Source organism: Montipora capricornis, chromosome 13 (genome assembly GCF_036669925.1).
Source record: "Montipora capricornis isolate CH-2021 chromosome 13, ASM3666992v2, whole genome shotgun sequence".
Lineage (NCBI taxonomy): Eukaryota > Metazoa > Cnidaria > Anthozoa > Scleractinia > Acroporidae > Montipora > Montipora capricornis.
Window position 1 is genome coordinate 5393042 of NC_090895.1, and position 15000 is coordinate 5408041.

Below are 15000 nucleotides of genomic sequence, written 5' to 3' on the forward strand. Positions count from 1 at the left end.
CAACCTTAACACATACAATTATTACGGGTGTTGCCATGTATGGGCAAGGAGAGTAAATTCACAACCCCTGCAAGTACCTAACTGCCATTAATAGCCATTAAAGATAAAAGTATATTGTACAGATATGCCACTTACAAACAACAGTAGTTGCTGAATCACTTCCCAGATAGTTGCTTGCGTTACAGATGTACGTAGTACGTGCAGTCTTCACTTTGGAAATATTAAGGTACTGTTTATCACAAACATGATTTGGCAGATTACAAGGAGTCCAAGAAATTGTGGGTGTTGGATTTCCATCTACTGCGCAGGTAAGTGATACGTTCTGCTCACGGCCAACATAGAATTTTTTTGGAAGTGAAATCTTAGGACGAACTGTCAAGAATGAAAGAAATAATAATTATGTTTTTAGAGTCCACCTCTCCTCTTTTAACTCTATTCCTCCATTAATATCACCCACAATAATATATGTACATTGTGAGCCACCTGCCTGGTTCAGGAAGGCAGAAAAAAAAGAGAAAACATCATGTACATCATACTATGTGCAGTGCAAGGTTTTTGCTATTTAACATGATTTTACTACCTTCAGTGTATATGGATTGACAGATTGCTGCAAATATTATTTTGAATAGCATGAGAAAAATGCACCACAGAACATGAACTGTGCATTCTAAATAACCCAAATTGCAACACATACTGAAAGAATGCTCCTCCCTCCCTTCACCAGATCCTTCAAGAAATGTGCACCTTCACACATTTGTAGTGCCTTCTCTGCCTTTGCTTTGAATTTTGCCAACTACAGTACATGCATTCTTATTATAATAGTAAAATCCTTGATAAGGGGATCCAGGGTTCTCCTTATCAGCCGGTAACCAGTAAAATTTACTACCTGTAAACGCTCAGAAGTCGCTTATCCTTTGCAGAACGTCCAAAATTTTATAACCAATTGCTTTACCGGTTTGAAAAGGTGCCATACCTTTTGCGCTGAAAACTAGGGAGAACCCTGGGATCCAAACTTCATGAACATGCGGATCTTAATGAATATTTGTTACTTTAATTAAGTTGTAAAATTCATCTTTGAGTCCTTTAAGTATAAATTAAAGTGGCTTAATATCTCCCTATCATATCTCCCAGCAAAACAAGCTCCAAAGCACTTTCAAAAGATCCCCTTATTTTGTTCATTTGCTGCATATTACACATTACACTGTTACAGTTAGTTCCTTGTTACTGAATAAAGTTCCCAGACTAAAAGTTTAGCCAATCAGGCCACACATTCTTGTAACCAACTTCCAGAAAGCAAATTCATGAACTTGTAGTATAGTATAAGGAACAGGGTGCAAAATTAAAATGGAAAATGCACTTTTCAACTGGAAACTGAGAATGTTTATTTCGCTCTGAGAACTGTTCCAAGCCTTGGCCAATCACGTAGCTGGAAAGCAAATTGGATCTCAAACTAGAAACAGTTCTCAGTATCCACCAATGAAAATTGGCGTATTTTCAATTAAAAACAACATGTCTGACTAGCATCTGTCGTGAATCACGGATAAGCAATTATCCTCAAAATGTTTGTTTGTCATCATCTATTAAGCACGCATGAATGAGTTTAGACAATGGTTTTATTGGATCATGAACTTGTAGTATAGTATAAGGGATGCAATAATCATTTTTTCAAAGCTTCACATACAACTAGGTGTCAGAAATTATTGAAATTCCCATGAAGGATGTAAGCCATATTTATAGCCATTCTTCACAATACAGACTTGACTACTCCCAACAGGGGCTTTTCAGGGCCAATGCAGTTCAACCATGAGATTATGAATAGGTGTAGTACTAAATGTTTGGATTGACCCCAATAATTTATATAGCGCATGCTGATTTCAATTAACATCAAAAGTTTCCCCCAAATGCTGCTCTTCAAGTCAAGATAAACTGCTACATTCACCCTAACCTAAAAATAACACTAACCTTTACCGTCACCTTATTGTTGGAAGTAGGTAGCAACTTCTTAGACTTAAAGGGGCTCTTAGTGTTGGATGTCAAAATTATGTGTACAGCAGTAAGTGGGGTCAATTCCGGACATAAGTGAATGTTTGTGGTGCATCGTACATTTGTAACTTGATGATAAGACTTCACTAATTAAACTTGCTTAAAATACACTGTACTATGCGAAGCTCAAAAAAACTTAGTCACTCACGCAAAACAATAATAGAGACATCTTTGGTCAGAGGAGTTCCAACACCATTAGCAGCAGTGCACCTGTAGTCTCCTTCATCCTGTCTACCAGTGATGCTCAAAGGCATGGTGACTTCAGTATTATCAGAGAGTCTTGTCCAGGTAATTGTTGGTTCTGGTTTACCATTAGCTGAACAGTTCAAAATCAAGTTAGCAGGTGCTGTTATGTTTAGGTCGCTTGAGGCACTGATATTGCTTGGAGGATCTACAAAATAAAATCATTAGAGCCTTAAAATGAGATTCAAGCAAAAAAACCAAGCCAGTAAAGCAAAAACTGTTGCAATGCTCATTCATTCAAATCAAAATCTATAAATAAGAAAAATTAATGTAGTTTGTCAGTTTCTGCGATGATATTAGAGATAAATGAAAGAATGCCCTCTTCAGTTTTGATGTATCTCTTTTTCTTTCAGAGATATTAGAGCTTTTGTGCTATGCAAATTACCAAATTGATGACATCATCAGTGGTTCCATGAAAGATGGATCACTAAATCAAACATAATCACTGGAGGATAACAGTGATGATATTAAAACTTGGCAACTGAGTAATAACTAGCGCTGCCCTTAAGAAAGGTGCAAGACGGTGTAGAGCATGACATAACCATTGCAACACTTTTGGCTCCAGTCCCTTCTTGTAGTATCTCTGAGATCACGAAAGACAGACAGACGTCCTGCTCATAACACACATGGAGCTCATGTTGCTGTAAGGTCCCCTTATCAACTCATTGACAGTGAATGATGTTTGATTAAGACAGAAAGTGGGAGCACCAGTTCACCACAAACTTGATCTGAAAACAATTGTTGCCATGCCATCTGTACAATGGGTGTCATTTTATGCATTGACTGAGGTACATTACTGGTGCCAGGTTTGATGACACCCACTTTAATACATGTATTTCTGAGGATATTCTATGATTTTGTGATTTTTTATCCCTGAGCATTTACAGTACCCTACCAACCACGATATACATGTAGGACAGACCACAACACCGGGTAGTCCATGACCTGCTCTTTGCGAATACATGTACATGTAGTGTGTGCATGGTTCTTTTATGTCCCACAGGGTTATGAAGAATGAAGGGTTGTGAGACAGGGCCTACAGTTTATTAATCATGCAAGTGGCTTTTTTATCAAGACTTCCAAACTGAACTTCACGTACCATTATATTAAATATGTTCTTTCTGTCAAATGACATAGTGATTCACTCGTTAAGTTAATATTTTAGGTACAAGAAATGTACCCCACTGCAATGCGAAAAATATCGAGAATTATTTTTGTAATTGTTTACATTTCTGTTTTGTTCAGGTCTTGACAAACTGTGTACCAGCACCTGTTTCAAATAGTGCAGGTAAACAGTATTTTAAAGTCTCGCATGTTAACTTGCATGGCTTGCCGTATTGGCTCGCATGACTCGCAGCCATGGCTCGCACATTAATGCCCAAACTTTTCTGTTTTTTTTTCTTCAAATGCACACAGTGTCACTTTCATTGAAATGCATGTTCAACTTGAGGGACGGTTTAAAAGGTAGTAGAGCAAAAATATGACAGAATTCCAAAGAATTTCAAACCAAATCAGTATACATGTACACATGCTAAAAACGAAAACTGAGTGAGCATTAAATAAAAATTGAGAGATCGTACCATCTAGCAAAATTTCTTATTTAGCAAAGGAATGGCCGTAGGCTTGATGCAGCAGAGGGCCCCCACAAAATCTGTTTGCGTAACCATTTGTAATTTTATAATAAATGTATTGCATTCACTGTTTGCTTCTTCTGTAGCAATACATCGATAAGTACATGCATGGCCTAACACTAAATAAACATTGTATTACATTACCTGCGGTGTACTTGTGTCGTTCTTTTTCCTCAAAAGTGCTATTTTGCACGATTTGGAAGATTTCGAATTCACTGTTTACTAGCTGTGCCTCTCAATAGCAGGACAAGGGTGGAAGCTATTTCTTTTTGCCGGAAAGGCAGGCGATTTTTTCCTAGAAAATCGCATCGCTCCACTTTGAAACTTCGCAGGAGAATGGCCAAGAGATTCATGCTAATCTTCTCATACTTCTCAATCAAAAATTCATCCAAACGGAACGGAGCTAGCCCTTAAAGAAAATAAAATTCCCTTCCGAGCGGTCGAGATTCATAGCACTTTTCACATGGGCCAGCCTACTGATTGCCTCTTATGTTTCTGATTAATTGGACGCTGTGTGAGGCTGAACTTGGCTGGCACATGAGAAAAGTGTTACACATCTTGATGGCTCGGAAGGCATGAGATTTTGATTTTTTTTGAAGGCTAGCTCTGGGCCATTTGGACAAATTTTCGAGCGAGAATTACCAGAAGAAGCACAAATCTTTCGGCCATTCTCATGCAAACTTTCAAAGCAGAGCAATGCGATATTCCCGGGAAAAATCGCCCACTGCTGGAGCCATTCAAAAAATTAATGATCAAAGTAGGTAATGTAGTTTAAATACAGGCTAAGGCAGTAGAGAAATATGATACATGTACACTCACCATCAACTGTCAAATTCATCACCAACTCAGCAAGGACATTGCCACCAATGCTTTTAACATACCGAATCTTGTATTGTCCTTCATCATCTATCTTCACATCATTAATATGCAAAGTAACTGAGTCTGTCTTATGATTTTTATCAATCACAATATGTGGAGATAATGGCTCTTGGTAAACAAGAGGAGGGTTAAATGAAGAAATGAATGATTTTGAAGCAATCTGATCATATATCAGCAATGAATAATTGAACTTGAACCACTGAATCAAGAAAAAATTCTGACTGTTGGCCTGTTCATCAGTGGTGAGGGCGTAATTCCATGTAAGCACCACATTACTTCCCTCCATTGCTTCTGTTGGGTTAGCAGGCTGTCCTGTCCATGTCAGTGAGTCTGCAATATGGATTTCTCCAGTAAGTAAACAATTATGCATAAAATATAATTATATTAAATAAATAATGCACATACTATGGCTCTCTCATTTTGATCACAGGCATCAAAAATACAATAAGTCAAGGAGCAAAAAATATATATATATATATATACAAATAGATAGATTTACAAAATAATATTTTTTATAAGTGAGCAAAACATCACAAACATTACAAACTCACAGTGCGCCCTATAATTATAATGGCCCACAAATACCACTGCTAAAAAAAATTTATCTGAACACACAAAAAAAATCATGGTCCAAAAGGAAATTGTGGACAGAAAAAAAGGAAAGCAGAAAGAACTTGTTTCTGGCATAAAAGAAAAATCTCTAGATTGAAATGGAAATTGCTTAATAAGTTGGATTTTCCAACTTTACTTGATCCAACGTGGTACGTTCTACCATTTCATGCCGTCCACGTGCAAAGAATGATGTTAGTCAATCATTTTTTCATTCCATTGAGTGTTGGATAGAGTTACTTGATTTTGATCAAACATAAATTACGCCCAACAATTCTGCTTGACGCAACAATCACAACAATGTTGCAGTGTTTTGCTGCTCTTCCAACAAAGTTGTATCCTGAATCAAATAACATAAATTATGCGCTGCTAGCAAATCACGAATCACTACCTTATTTTCAAGATGGTCGACAAGAACCAAGAGACTTGAGACTAAATCGAGGAATCGTTTCAAACATGGCACTGAGGATGGCAGATTTGAATAACAAAAGCTATGTTTGTAAACAGATATCTTTCCTTTACATGATTGTAGATTTTTGACGTCCTGAAAGCTTGTATTAGTATGCCAGTGTGCCAGATAGATCTTTTTTTTCTCTGGACTTAATGATAAAAGAAAATCCTATCTAAATGTCAACCATTTGGATTGTAGCGATGGACTTAATGTAAGCTTAATATTCCTCATTAATCGATCAGTGCTACTCTACATATACAGTACATATAATAATAATAATGATGATGATGATGATGATGATGATGATGATGATGATGATTATTATAAAAACCTGTGAAACTCACATATGACATAACACAAAGGAAAATAAAAGAGCAAAAAAAGATGAAACAATAACCCAACCCTACCCAACCCAATTAAGATGCTGGCATCCCGGCTAACCGGGCTCAGAATTTTCCATGTAATCGCAAACTTGATTTTTGGTGTACATGTATTTCGATCTCAGACGTGCCGGGTTCTCGGCTAAACGAGCCAGCCCGCCTAAGCGGGCCGGGCCGGCTCATGTAATCGGCCCCTTAGGCACAACAATTTACTAACCGTTCTGTAAAAATTATGTCCTGTGAATCATTCCCAAACTTAATATTAAAACTGCAAGTCATTGTGAATATGGCCACAGACCTATACTCCGCACCAAATTAAAAAAGTAAAGCTACCAAAACTCGCCTGTTTCTGGGAAAACTAAGAGGAGTCCCATCACAATACGTGAAAGACCTGAATACATGCTTGCCGATCTCATAAGTCCGATGGCACAAAGTAATTACTCGCTCACTTCCAAAGTTGGGTGGAATTTTTGCACCAACAACTGCAACAGGGCACCTTCCGAAAATGTACAGCCGGTCAGTGGAATGGGACCAAAAAAGAGGTTGTTTATTTTCAACTTCCGTCTCAATCTCGACCCCAGAGCTCTTTTGCGCATGACTGCCAGCGATGAAGCAGCGTAAGCACTAAGGTGGAGAATGCTTCCGTCTTTATTAAAATTCAATTATTGTGCGGAGAACAGTTTGGCTTCTTGCCCACATGATAAGATTCCTGCGAAGCAGCATGGAGGGCTGGAGAACAGAGCTAACACCCGGAGATCAAACTGGGTGAAGTAGACATCAAACGTGGAATTTTTCAGAGGAATTTTTCAGAGAGATGGTTTGTCACCTCTCCTTTTTGCACTGTCATTAGTGAGGTCATTAATACCACTTACACTCCGACGTCCTAGGGAAGGTGAAAGGTGGTTGCGACTTTGGAAATGGTAAAGGGATTATTAAGTAATGATCCGTGTAAGGTGGATAGCAATTTCCTTTGTTATGCGGCAACGGGGCTTTCTCCCCATAGGAATGTTATCATTTTTACACAGAGAATGCATAAACCTACAGGAAAGCCGTTAACGCAATAAAATTCATTTACAGCCCACTTTGAAAGGGTGTTTTTTTTGTGTTAAAAGATTTTGACCAATCACAAGAGTTGAAAACAAAAGCCAAGAAACGTTTACAATTTTACATGTTCCCCACATACGATTTCTGTGGAATTCATTTAAACTGAGACCAGATGAAAGATGGAAGATGGTTGGAAAGTTAGGATAAATATAATACTGCTTTTATGAAGTTTTGTTAACTTTTGCTGTTTAAGCCAATCAGAAGTAAGTACAGACAATAGAAAAGTTATCACCTTTTTGCATACCAATTGAATTCCAACATGTTCGTTGCCGTTGTTGCTATCGTTCTTATCTGGACCGTTTCTTAATCACTTGTTTTTCATGGACGACCTCAAGCTGTACGGAAAATGGGAACCAGTAGAGATGAGAAAGAAGTTTGGAATTTTCAAATGCGCTGTAATGATCATTAAAAGAGGAAAGCCTCACCGCTGCGATGGCATCCGCTTACCGGATGATAAACGATTGAGAAAATTATTGGAAGAAGAAGAAGGATATAAGTCCCTTTGGGTCCTTGAGATAAAAGACATAAAAGACTCAGTTCGTAATTAAGGAGTACGGCTTCCGACGTGTGAGAATGATCCTTAACTCAACTTAATGGCGGTATACTATTAAGGCAATCAATTCAAGAGCTTCTACTGTTTTAAGATCATCGATTGAGGAAGGAAAAATAAACCTGCTGCACGAGCGGCACGCATTTCAGTGTATTCTTTGCAATTCAGTCTCCGACTACGAGTAAGGGCGATTTAGCAGGTCAGATATTATTATTATTATTATTATTATTATTATTATTATTATTATTATTATTATTATTATTATTATTATTATTATTATTATATTAGGTAGCTTAAGCAACGACAACGGCGACGGCAACGAGAACCTCATCTCAAAATATAAATTCGCGTTATTGCATTTACTTAGTGACTAATTAATTTAATATGAGAAGGGTGTGTTAGTTCCTCAAAAATGACACTCGTCTGAGCGGCACTTAAAAAAAATTATCCTCAAGTGCTGACGTTCTTGATAACACCTCAAATTTGGCTATTTCACGTTGTCTTGTTTTGCTGATGACGGCAAAGAAATGGACAAAAGTGAAAAAACGCACGTGCAGGGCGTGCAAAGGTGTTATTTTTGACAGCTAAATATACAAATCTGTGACGTTCTTGTTGCCGTCGCCGTTGTCGTCGCTGATGTTGCCGTTGTCCTTGCTAAAACTCCCAAATAGGGACCTCAAGCAAGGACGACGACGACGGTTACGAAAAATTCTTCGAAAAAACATAACTTCGTGATATTATAACAACGCTGGGATTATTCCACGTCATTTCCCATGGAAAATGTGTACAAACTTCCAGGAATGAAATTGGTAAGAATGGAGTAGAGTTTTGGAGATAAAAATCAAACATTTATCATGGGGTTTTCGCGTCCTCCACAAAACCTCAGATTTTGTCATTTCACTTCGTTGAACAAAAATAATACCATTTAAAACGCATGTGCGGAGTGTACATCGTTTTTGTTCATTAACTAAACCTATTATTTTCTGCCGTTCTCGCTTTCCTTGACATCATCGTTGCTTTAAGCTTTCAAATGACGTACGTGTAAAATGACCATATTTCAGGTTACGTGTAGGACACGAGCACCTGATGAAAAAAATTCATTCAAATGTTATCCCCAAACATCCACACCCTTTGTCATAGCAATTGTATTCTTGGAATATTGGTACACATTTTCTATGCCGAATAACTTGGGAGTGATCGCGAAATTATTTACAGCATCATAAAATGATATATTTAGATAACGCTCATGTAGCCGCCATCGTCGTTAGAGATTTACGACGGCGATGTGGACGGCAGCGCCAATGCACAATAGTATTTGATGAACAAAATAAGGTTTCTGACGGTGCGTTTTGAAGTTTTGTTCATTCCTTTCTCGTTCTCTGCTCATCTTGGGCATGTTACGACTAAACAGCAGAAAAACACAAAAGCAAAACAGCGAATTTTATTTCCTTTTTTTCTTTTCCCTTTGGGCGCGTTTAGTCACCCAATGTCGTGTTCAGCAAACTGGCTTTGCTTTCAGTTTGCCATTTTTCATGCTTCTAGAAATTTTATTAACATCTTTCCCTTTGTTAGGAGGTCAAGGACTTGATCGGTATGTAGTTGTTGTTGATTACTTAAGCATCCTTTTTTTTTTCTTCACTTCTTTATTTTTTCTCACGAACATCTGTCCTCCCTCCCTCCCTTTTTCCAAAGAGCAATTATTCCACTCGTCCCGGAGGATGAGGGGGAAGCTCGTTCCAGGGGGAAGCGGTGGGAAAAGGCCACTTTTTTGCTGGAGAGTGTGGAGCCTTCTCTAAAAGAGCTAGAGTGTTGCTAAGCCTACCACATTTTCTATTACCGGAAATTAATATATTTTTTAAGAAGAAACTTGCGTAAAATTGGTAATTGCTTTTTATCGTGAAATGTGAGGCACAGAATTTGATTAATGCATAAAGCTACCAGGTCGATGTTCATTTGACGTAAAATATTGCAAAGAATTATTTTAAAATGATTGTTCTACTTTTTCCTTTCAGACCACGTGCACTTGGAAAAGCTAAAGAATGTTTCGAATGCGAATGTGACCTCCTTTTTTTTTTTTGTCATTTTCAGGATTTCTTCGGAAGGTCCAAAACACGGATCATTTTTAACGGGTCATTCGTTGCAGGTCATCGTTGTACCTTTGTGAAGATAACCCAAAACCCTCAATTAGCCTAACCCTAGGCCTCAAACCAATTTTAGGCATAGACTTAGCCAAATTAAGGGTCTTTTAAACATGTTTGAAGGATTTTACAATAAAATATGCTTTTTTGTACAGTTTAATAATTTATTACGTAAACACAACGATTTTATTTTGCTGTGTGTCTGTTCAGTAATTAAGAAGCTTACGCAAGGACGACGGCGACGGCAACGAGAACGTCGTCTAAAAATACTATTTCCCGTTATTGTAATAATTTCGTTATAACCTTTAGTCGTTCGGAATGGAAATTTTGTATCAACATTGCGGGAATAAAATTGGCATGAACGGTGTGGTTGTTTGGGGATAAAATCATGTTTCATCATGTTCTCATGTCCTGTACACAACCTGAAATTTGCCCAATTGTCGTTGTAGTCAGGACGAGGTCGGTAAAGAAATGCACCAACATGAAAAACGCACGTGCAGGGCGTGCAGAGCTTTTGTTTTTTTCTCGTTAGAGCTATTGTTTTGTGGCGTTCTCGAAGCCGTCGTCGTCTCCTTGCGTAAGCTCCCTATTGATCACAAAAGACGTTTTTTGCTCTTATCACATTAATTGACGTCATCTGTGATTTATTACTGAACAGATACACGGCAACATGGAATCTATTTGCTAACAAGAACACAATTCTAAACAACTTAAAAATACCCGAGTTTACTTACGTTTAGTCGCCTTATAAAAAAAGTAAAACCTTCTACAATTGTACTGCCTAAGACTTCTTGTAATTGTTAAAAGAGTGAGTTTCCGTTTCGGATAAGCCTTAGCTAAGGTAAATCTGTTAATGGGTGTGTAAAAAGAGCTATTGTTCCAAGAAGGAATGTTGTATATTTACAAAGTAAGTCTTGTCTAATGCCCCATTCACACCAAACCTTAAACATGTTTTAAACATGTTTAGTTAAACACGGTTTCAAAGTGTTTTCTTTTTAAATCATATTTACTGACTTTTGTCGACGACGAATTTATCACAGATAAAAGCATGTGTTGAAACAAACCTGAATGTCATGTGAAAGCCAGTCCTACATTTTCCTGACTTATTTTTATTTTGTTAAACCCAGTTTAATTAGGCATGTCTTGTTGGTGTGAATGGGGTATAAAATGTGCTTTATGGTATTCCTTGGTGATATGTCCATTTGGCGTTTAAGGGACCTTAACGTCCTGTAATCAAGAAAAAGCTTCGTACATACGACCAAATGTTTCATATCACTTCGATTACCTACTAAAACTCTCCAATTTTTTTTCCCTTTAGTTCTTAAGTGCAGCTGGCCAAAATGTTCTTAATGGTCAAAATAAATCCATTCGTCGTAGCTAAAAATTACAATTTCCAAATTTCTCCTCGAAATTTCACATTTTATGCGTCTTAGAAATTGCGACAAGTTAACAAAAATTAGCAGCCACTTTTCCCACAACTGCGCTACTTCGAAGCAAGGGTCCTATCCATGATCCCTAGTTCCTGTTTTCACATAATAGATGTATTGCAACTATCCGAGGAGCACGAAAAACCTGCCTCTTAAAGAGACTAATCAATTTAAGTAAATCAATTAAAATGAAATTTAGATGTTGATTCACTTTGGATTATTTGAAAGGGAGAAATTTCTCATCAAAGTCAAGTGTGAGGTCGAAATGATTAAAGTTCCTTTTGAAAAACGGAAGAGTTAAGGTTGCTTTTTATTTTATGCGTTCAAGTCCTCCAAATTTGCGTACAGTTCATTGTTGTAAATATGCATGTTGAGCAACCTCTTCAAAAGGAATAAAAAAACACATATTGAAAGATGCTTTTCTTTTTCGATTTATTTTTCAAAATTACATCAAAAAAGATCTCCTCCTTCCCCCCCCCCCCCCTCCCTCTTTGTTCAAAACAAGAAGTTATACGTCCCATTCATCTCTAACACCTTGCTGCCACCTGTTCGAACCACTTATATGACGTCAAGGTGACCATACTGCTATTCCGTTAAACAGAGAAACGGCAGCCATTTTGTGGTCCGAAGTGACCATAAAAAACACCATCTTTTTCGATAAGGTTTACCCTTTTTGTTTAATTAAGCAAAGCAACATGGCTGTCGGTCCAGTGAGTGGAAATGCTTCGTTATGACTCGTCCGGTTTGTTTTCACAATTTTGTGATGCATCGACCAAAGTTCTTTTGTCACTTACGTATTTAACTCACTTGAAATTACGCAGCAAAAACGAGCACTGAATTAAAGTATCATCCACGCTCTACGCTCCTGTAAGGTCTACACGTTCAAATTGAAGGACCACTCAGTAGTGCCTTCAGTTGATACTGGGCCATGCGTCTGAGGCTATTACGTAAAAAAGTCACAGCTTGGCGATATTTTCTTTGTCTCATAATTCTTAAGGAGAAGTTTAATACAAATAAAAAAATATTGATAAATGCCCATATTCTTAGAATATTCTTAGTATGGGAATTTAGTTTCCCCCAACTATTCTCCGGTCATGCGTTTTTATTTATTTCTCTTTTTTCTCGAACTTTATTTTTATTGTACATACATTACCATGACAAAGCATTATTAAACTAAACTAAACTAAACTAAAGCTGCTGAATCAACGCACAGGACATGTAGAAGTTGGCTATTGGCTTGCATGAAAATTTTATAAATAATCTGACCTTGTGCTGGTTTTCCATTCCTTTTAGCTGTTGTGTTAAATAAGCGAATGACGGTCTTGCTTCAGGTTCATTTTGCCAGCAATTTATCATGATTTGATACCTTGGGAATAATTTCATTACACTGTTACCTTACTGTGTCTCAAGCATAAGTCGTATTGAATCAAAGTTTATTTATTAAGCTAACTGAAGGCTTTGAATGCAAATGTCAAGGGCATCCAAGTTTGAGATTGGAATACGCAATTTTACAATATTATTTTCGGTCATCATTGTCGTTTGAGGCAAAATATTGAACTTCACTTTACCTGGTGTTGGCGTCGCAAAGTGGCCCTATTATGGTAACATCAACTTTTTTTACTTCGCATACATGTCATAATGTGACACTTGGTGTCTACTTCATGTATTACTTTATGGTTACGGTTCTGGTTAAGGTCTTGCAGATAGTTCAAACGAAAAAAGTGTGCTATGCGCCAAAAGGTATTTCGCAGTTGGCGAACGATTATTTTTCCATACGGTCGTTGTCGTTGTACTAAATGACGTAAAAGTAAAGGATAAACAAAGCAGAGTGTAAAACAAACAAAACAGCATTTTTCTTACAAGTCATTGTCCACGTGTTGTGGTTTCGGCATTCTGTAACCTTGCTGAAGCAAACTTGCAATTTTCTTGCCATCCATCCGTGGATATGGAGAACCACCTAGGAAGGAAAAAAAAAGAGGAGGAAATGTTTACCCGCACCCACCATCCCTGTTAACTTCCCATCCACTGCTAGCCATGACGACGAAACGCATTTATGACTTAGATTAGGATACCATCGAATCCTAATTCCCTACTCTGAGTCTGTGTATGGGAAATATTCTAGTTAATTATTATTATTTTTTAATCAGCTGGCTTAAGGCTAATCCTGCTTTCTCTAAGTTGATTCTCAAAGCGAATCTACCGAGGAAATCTGAATACCGATCCTCAAGACGGCAGTTGACACTGAATTTTGACATCCAACACGAAGTGTCCCTGCCTTTGCTACCTATTTCTAACAATGAGGTAAGGTTAAAAGGTTAGAGTAATTTTATTTGAGTTCAGGGTAAATGCAACAGTTTATCGTTACCTGAAGAGCAGCATTTGAGGGACACTTTATAACGTTAATTGTCTGTATTCCGAGACACAAGTGATGTTGAAGTAATAGGAAAGAGCAAGGGGACACTTCGTGACGCTTTTGAAATCCGCGTGCCTGTAATTAGGTGCAGTTCTGGACATATTAAGTGAGCCATTTGCGAGATGCAACGTCGAATCCAAAATCAGAATTTTACAATACTTGAAGATATGATCTCGAAGAGGGTAAAGCAGCAAACTATTGCATGCACAGATTCTTACCTACGGTAAAGATTTCATAAAGAACAACTCCATAACTCCATCTGTTAAAAAATGAAATCACCACAGACTTATCATTTTGTACATTCAAATTTAAGGTCATGCATGGTCGAATGGCAGGTGAACTCGACTTTAGACGAAATATCGCTTCTCAACCTTCAAGATGAAGCGAAAACGAGTAAGTCTACTTACACGTCACTCTTTGTGGTGTATTTTCCATACAGCAGGGATTCATATGCTGTCCACTTAACTGGCAACCGACCCTGGTAGGTGAAGATAAAAAACAGAATGGATTATACTTAATGACGTTTTTAAAAAAAACACGGTAAGCTCGTCGAGTTTCCTGTACTTTCTTATGTTCTAGTTTTGTTACCCTTGTCTTTCTTTCATAAATGCTGTCCTGTTGCACATCTCTAGCCATTCCAAAGTCTGTTACTTTGCAAGTCTCTGTTTCCCCAACCAGCACATTGCGAGCTGCAAGATCTCGGTGAATGATCTGAAGTGAAGCATTTTTTACATTATTGGTTAGTTGCATAAGTTTGACAGTGAAAAAAAAAACATTGAGTGGTTGCGGGCATAGCAGTTTCTTTGACAACGTTAATGACATTTACAATGACACAAGCAATGGTAAGTACCAGTGTCACTGGAGAAGTGGCAGTGGCGATTCCGGATCCAGTGAGAATGGCAATGACAGGCACATGCAGGTGTGACTACAGCAGCAACGATAATAGAATTAATAATACCATTGCCAATATGCAATGACAACACATTATGACAATAACAACTGTTGATAGCAGATGCTTGTCGCTATTAATAAGGCTTATACTAATGACTCCATAAACAAGACTAATATCATATCATAGATATCATATCATATCTTTCTTTACCCTTGCATTTTTGGAGTTGGTGTAACTAGT

The 15000-nt window shown here is 37.6% G+C and overlaps 2 protein-coding genes across 2 annotated transcripts in view; both read right to left on the reverse strand.

Annotated features, from left to right (window-relative positions):
- Positions 1 to 6758, reverse strand: part of LOC138029741 (fibroblast growth factor receptor 1-like) — a 28295-nt gene extending 21537 nt beyond the window's left edge. Inside the window, exons 1-4 of the mRNA XM_068877517.1 lie at positions 6580 to 6758; positions 4737 to 5126; positions 2192 to 2434; positions 136 to 372 (exon numbers count right to left, since the gene is read on the reverse strand). Coding sequence (XP_068733618.1) covers positions 136 to 372; positions 2192 to 2434; positions 4737 to 5126; positions 6580 to 6652 — 943 coding nt within the window. The 5' untranslated portion in view covers positions 6653 to 6758. The remainder of the gene's footprint in view (positions 1 to 135; positions 373 to 2191; positions 2435 to 4736; positions 5127 to 6579) is intronic.
- A 3607-nt stretch (positions 6759 to 10365) lies between these two features.
- LOC138029826 (tyrosine kinase receptor Cad96Ca-like) overlaps positions 10366 to 15000 on the reverse strand; it is an 8585-nt gene continuing 3950 nt past the window's right edge. Inside the window, exons 4-9 of the mRNA XM_068877649.1 lie at positions 14457 to 14579; positions 14276 to 14346; positions 14087 to 14127; positions 13316 to 13412; positions 12722 to 12821; positions 10366 to 11836 (exon numbers count right to left, since the gene is read on the reverse strand). Coding sequence (XP_068733750.1) covers positions 11771 to 11836; positions 12722 to 12821; positions 13316 to 13412; positions 14087 to 14127; positions 14276 to 14346; positions 14457 to 14579 — 498 coding nt within the window. The 3' untranslated portion in view covers positions 10366 to 11770. The remainder of the gene's footprint in view (positions 11837 to 12721; positions 12822 to 13315; positions 13413 to 14086; positions 14128 to 14275; positions 14347 to 14456; positions 14580 to 15000) is intronic.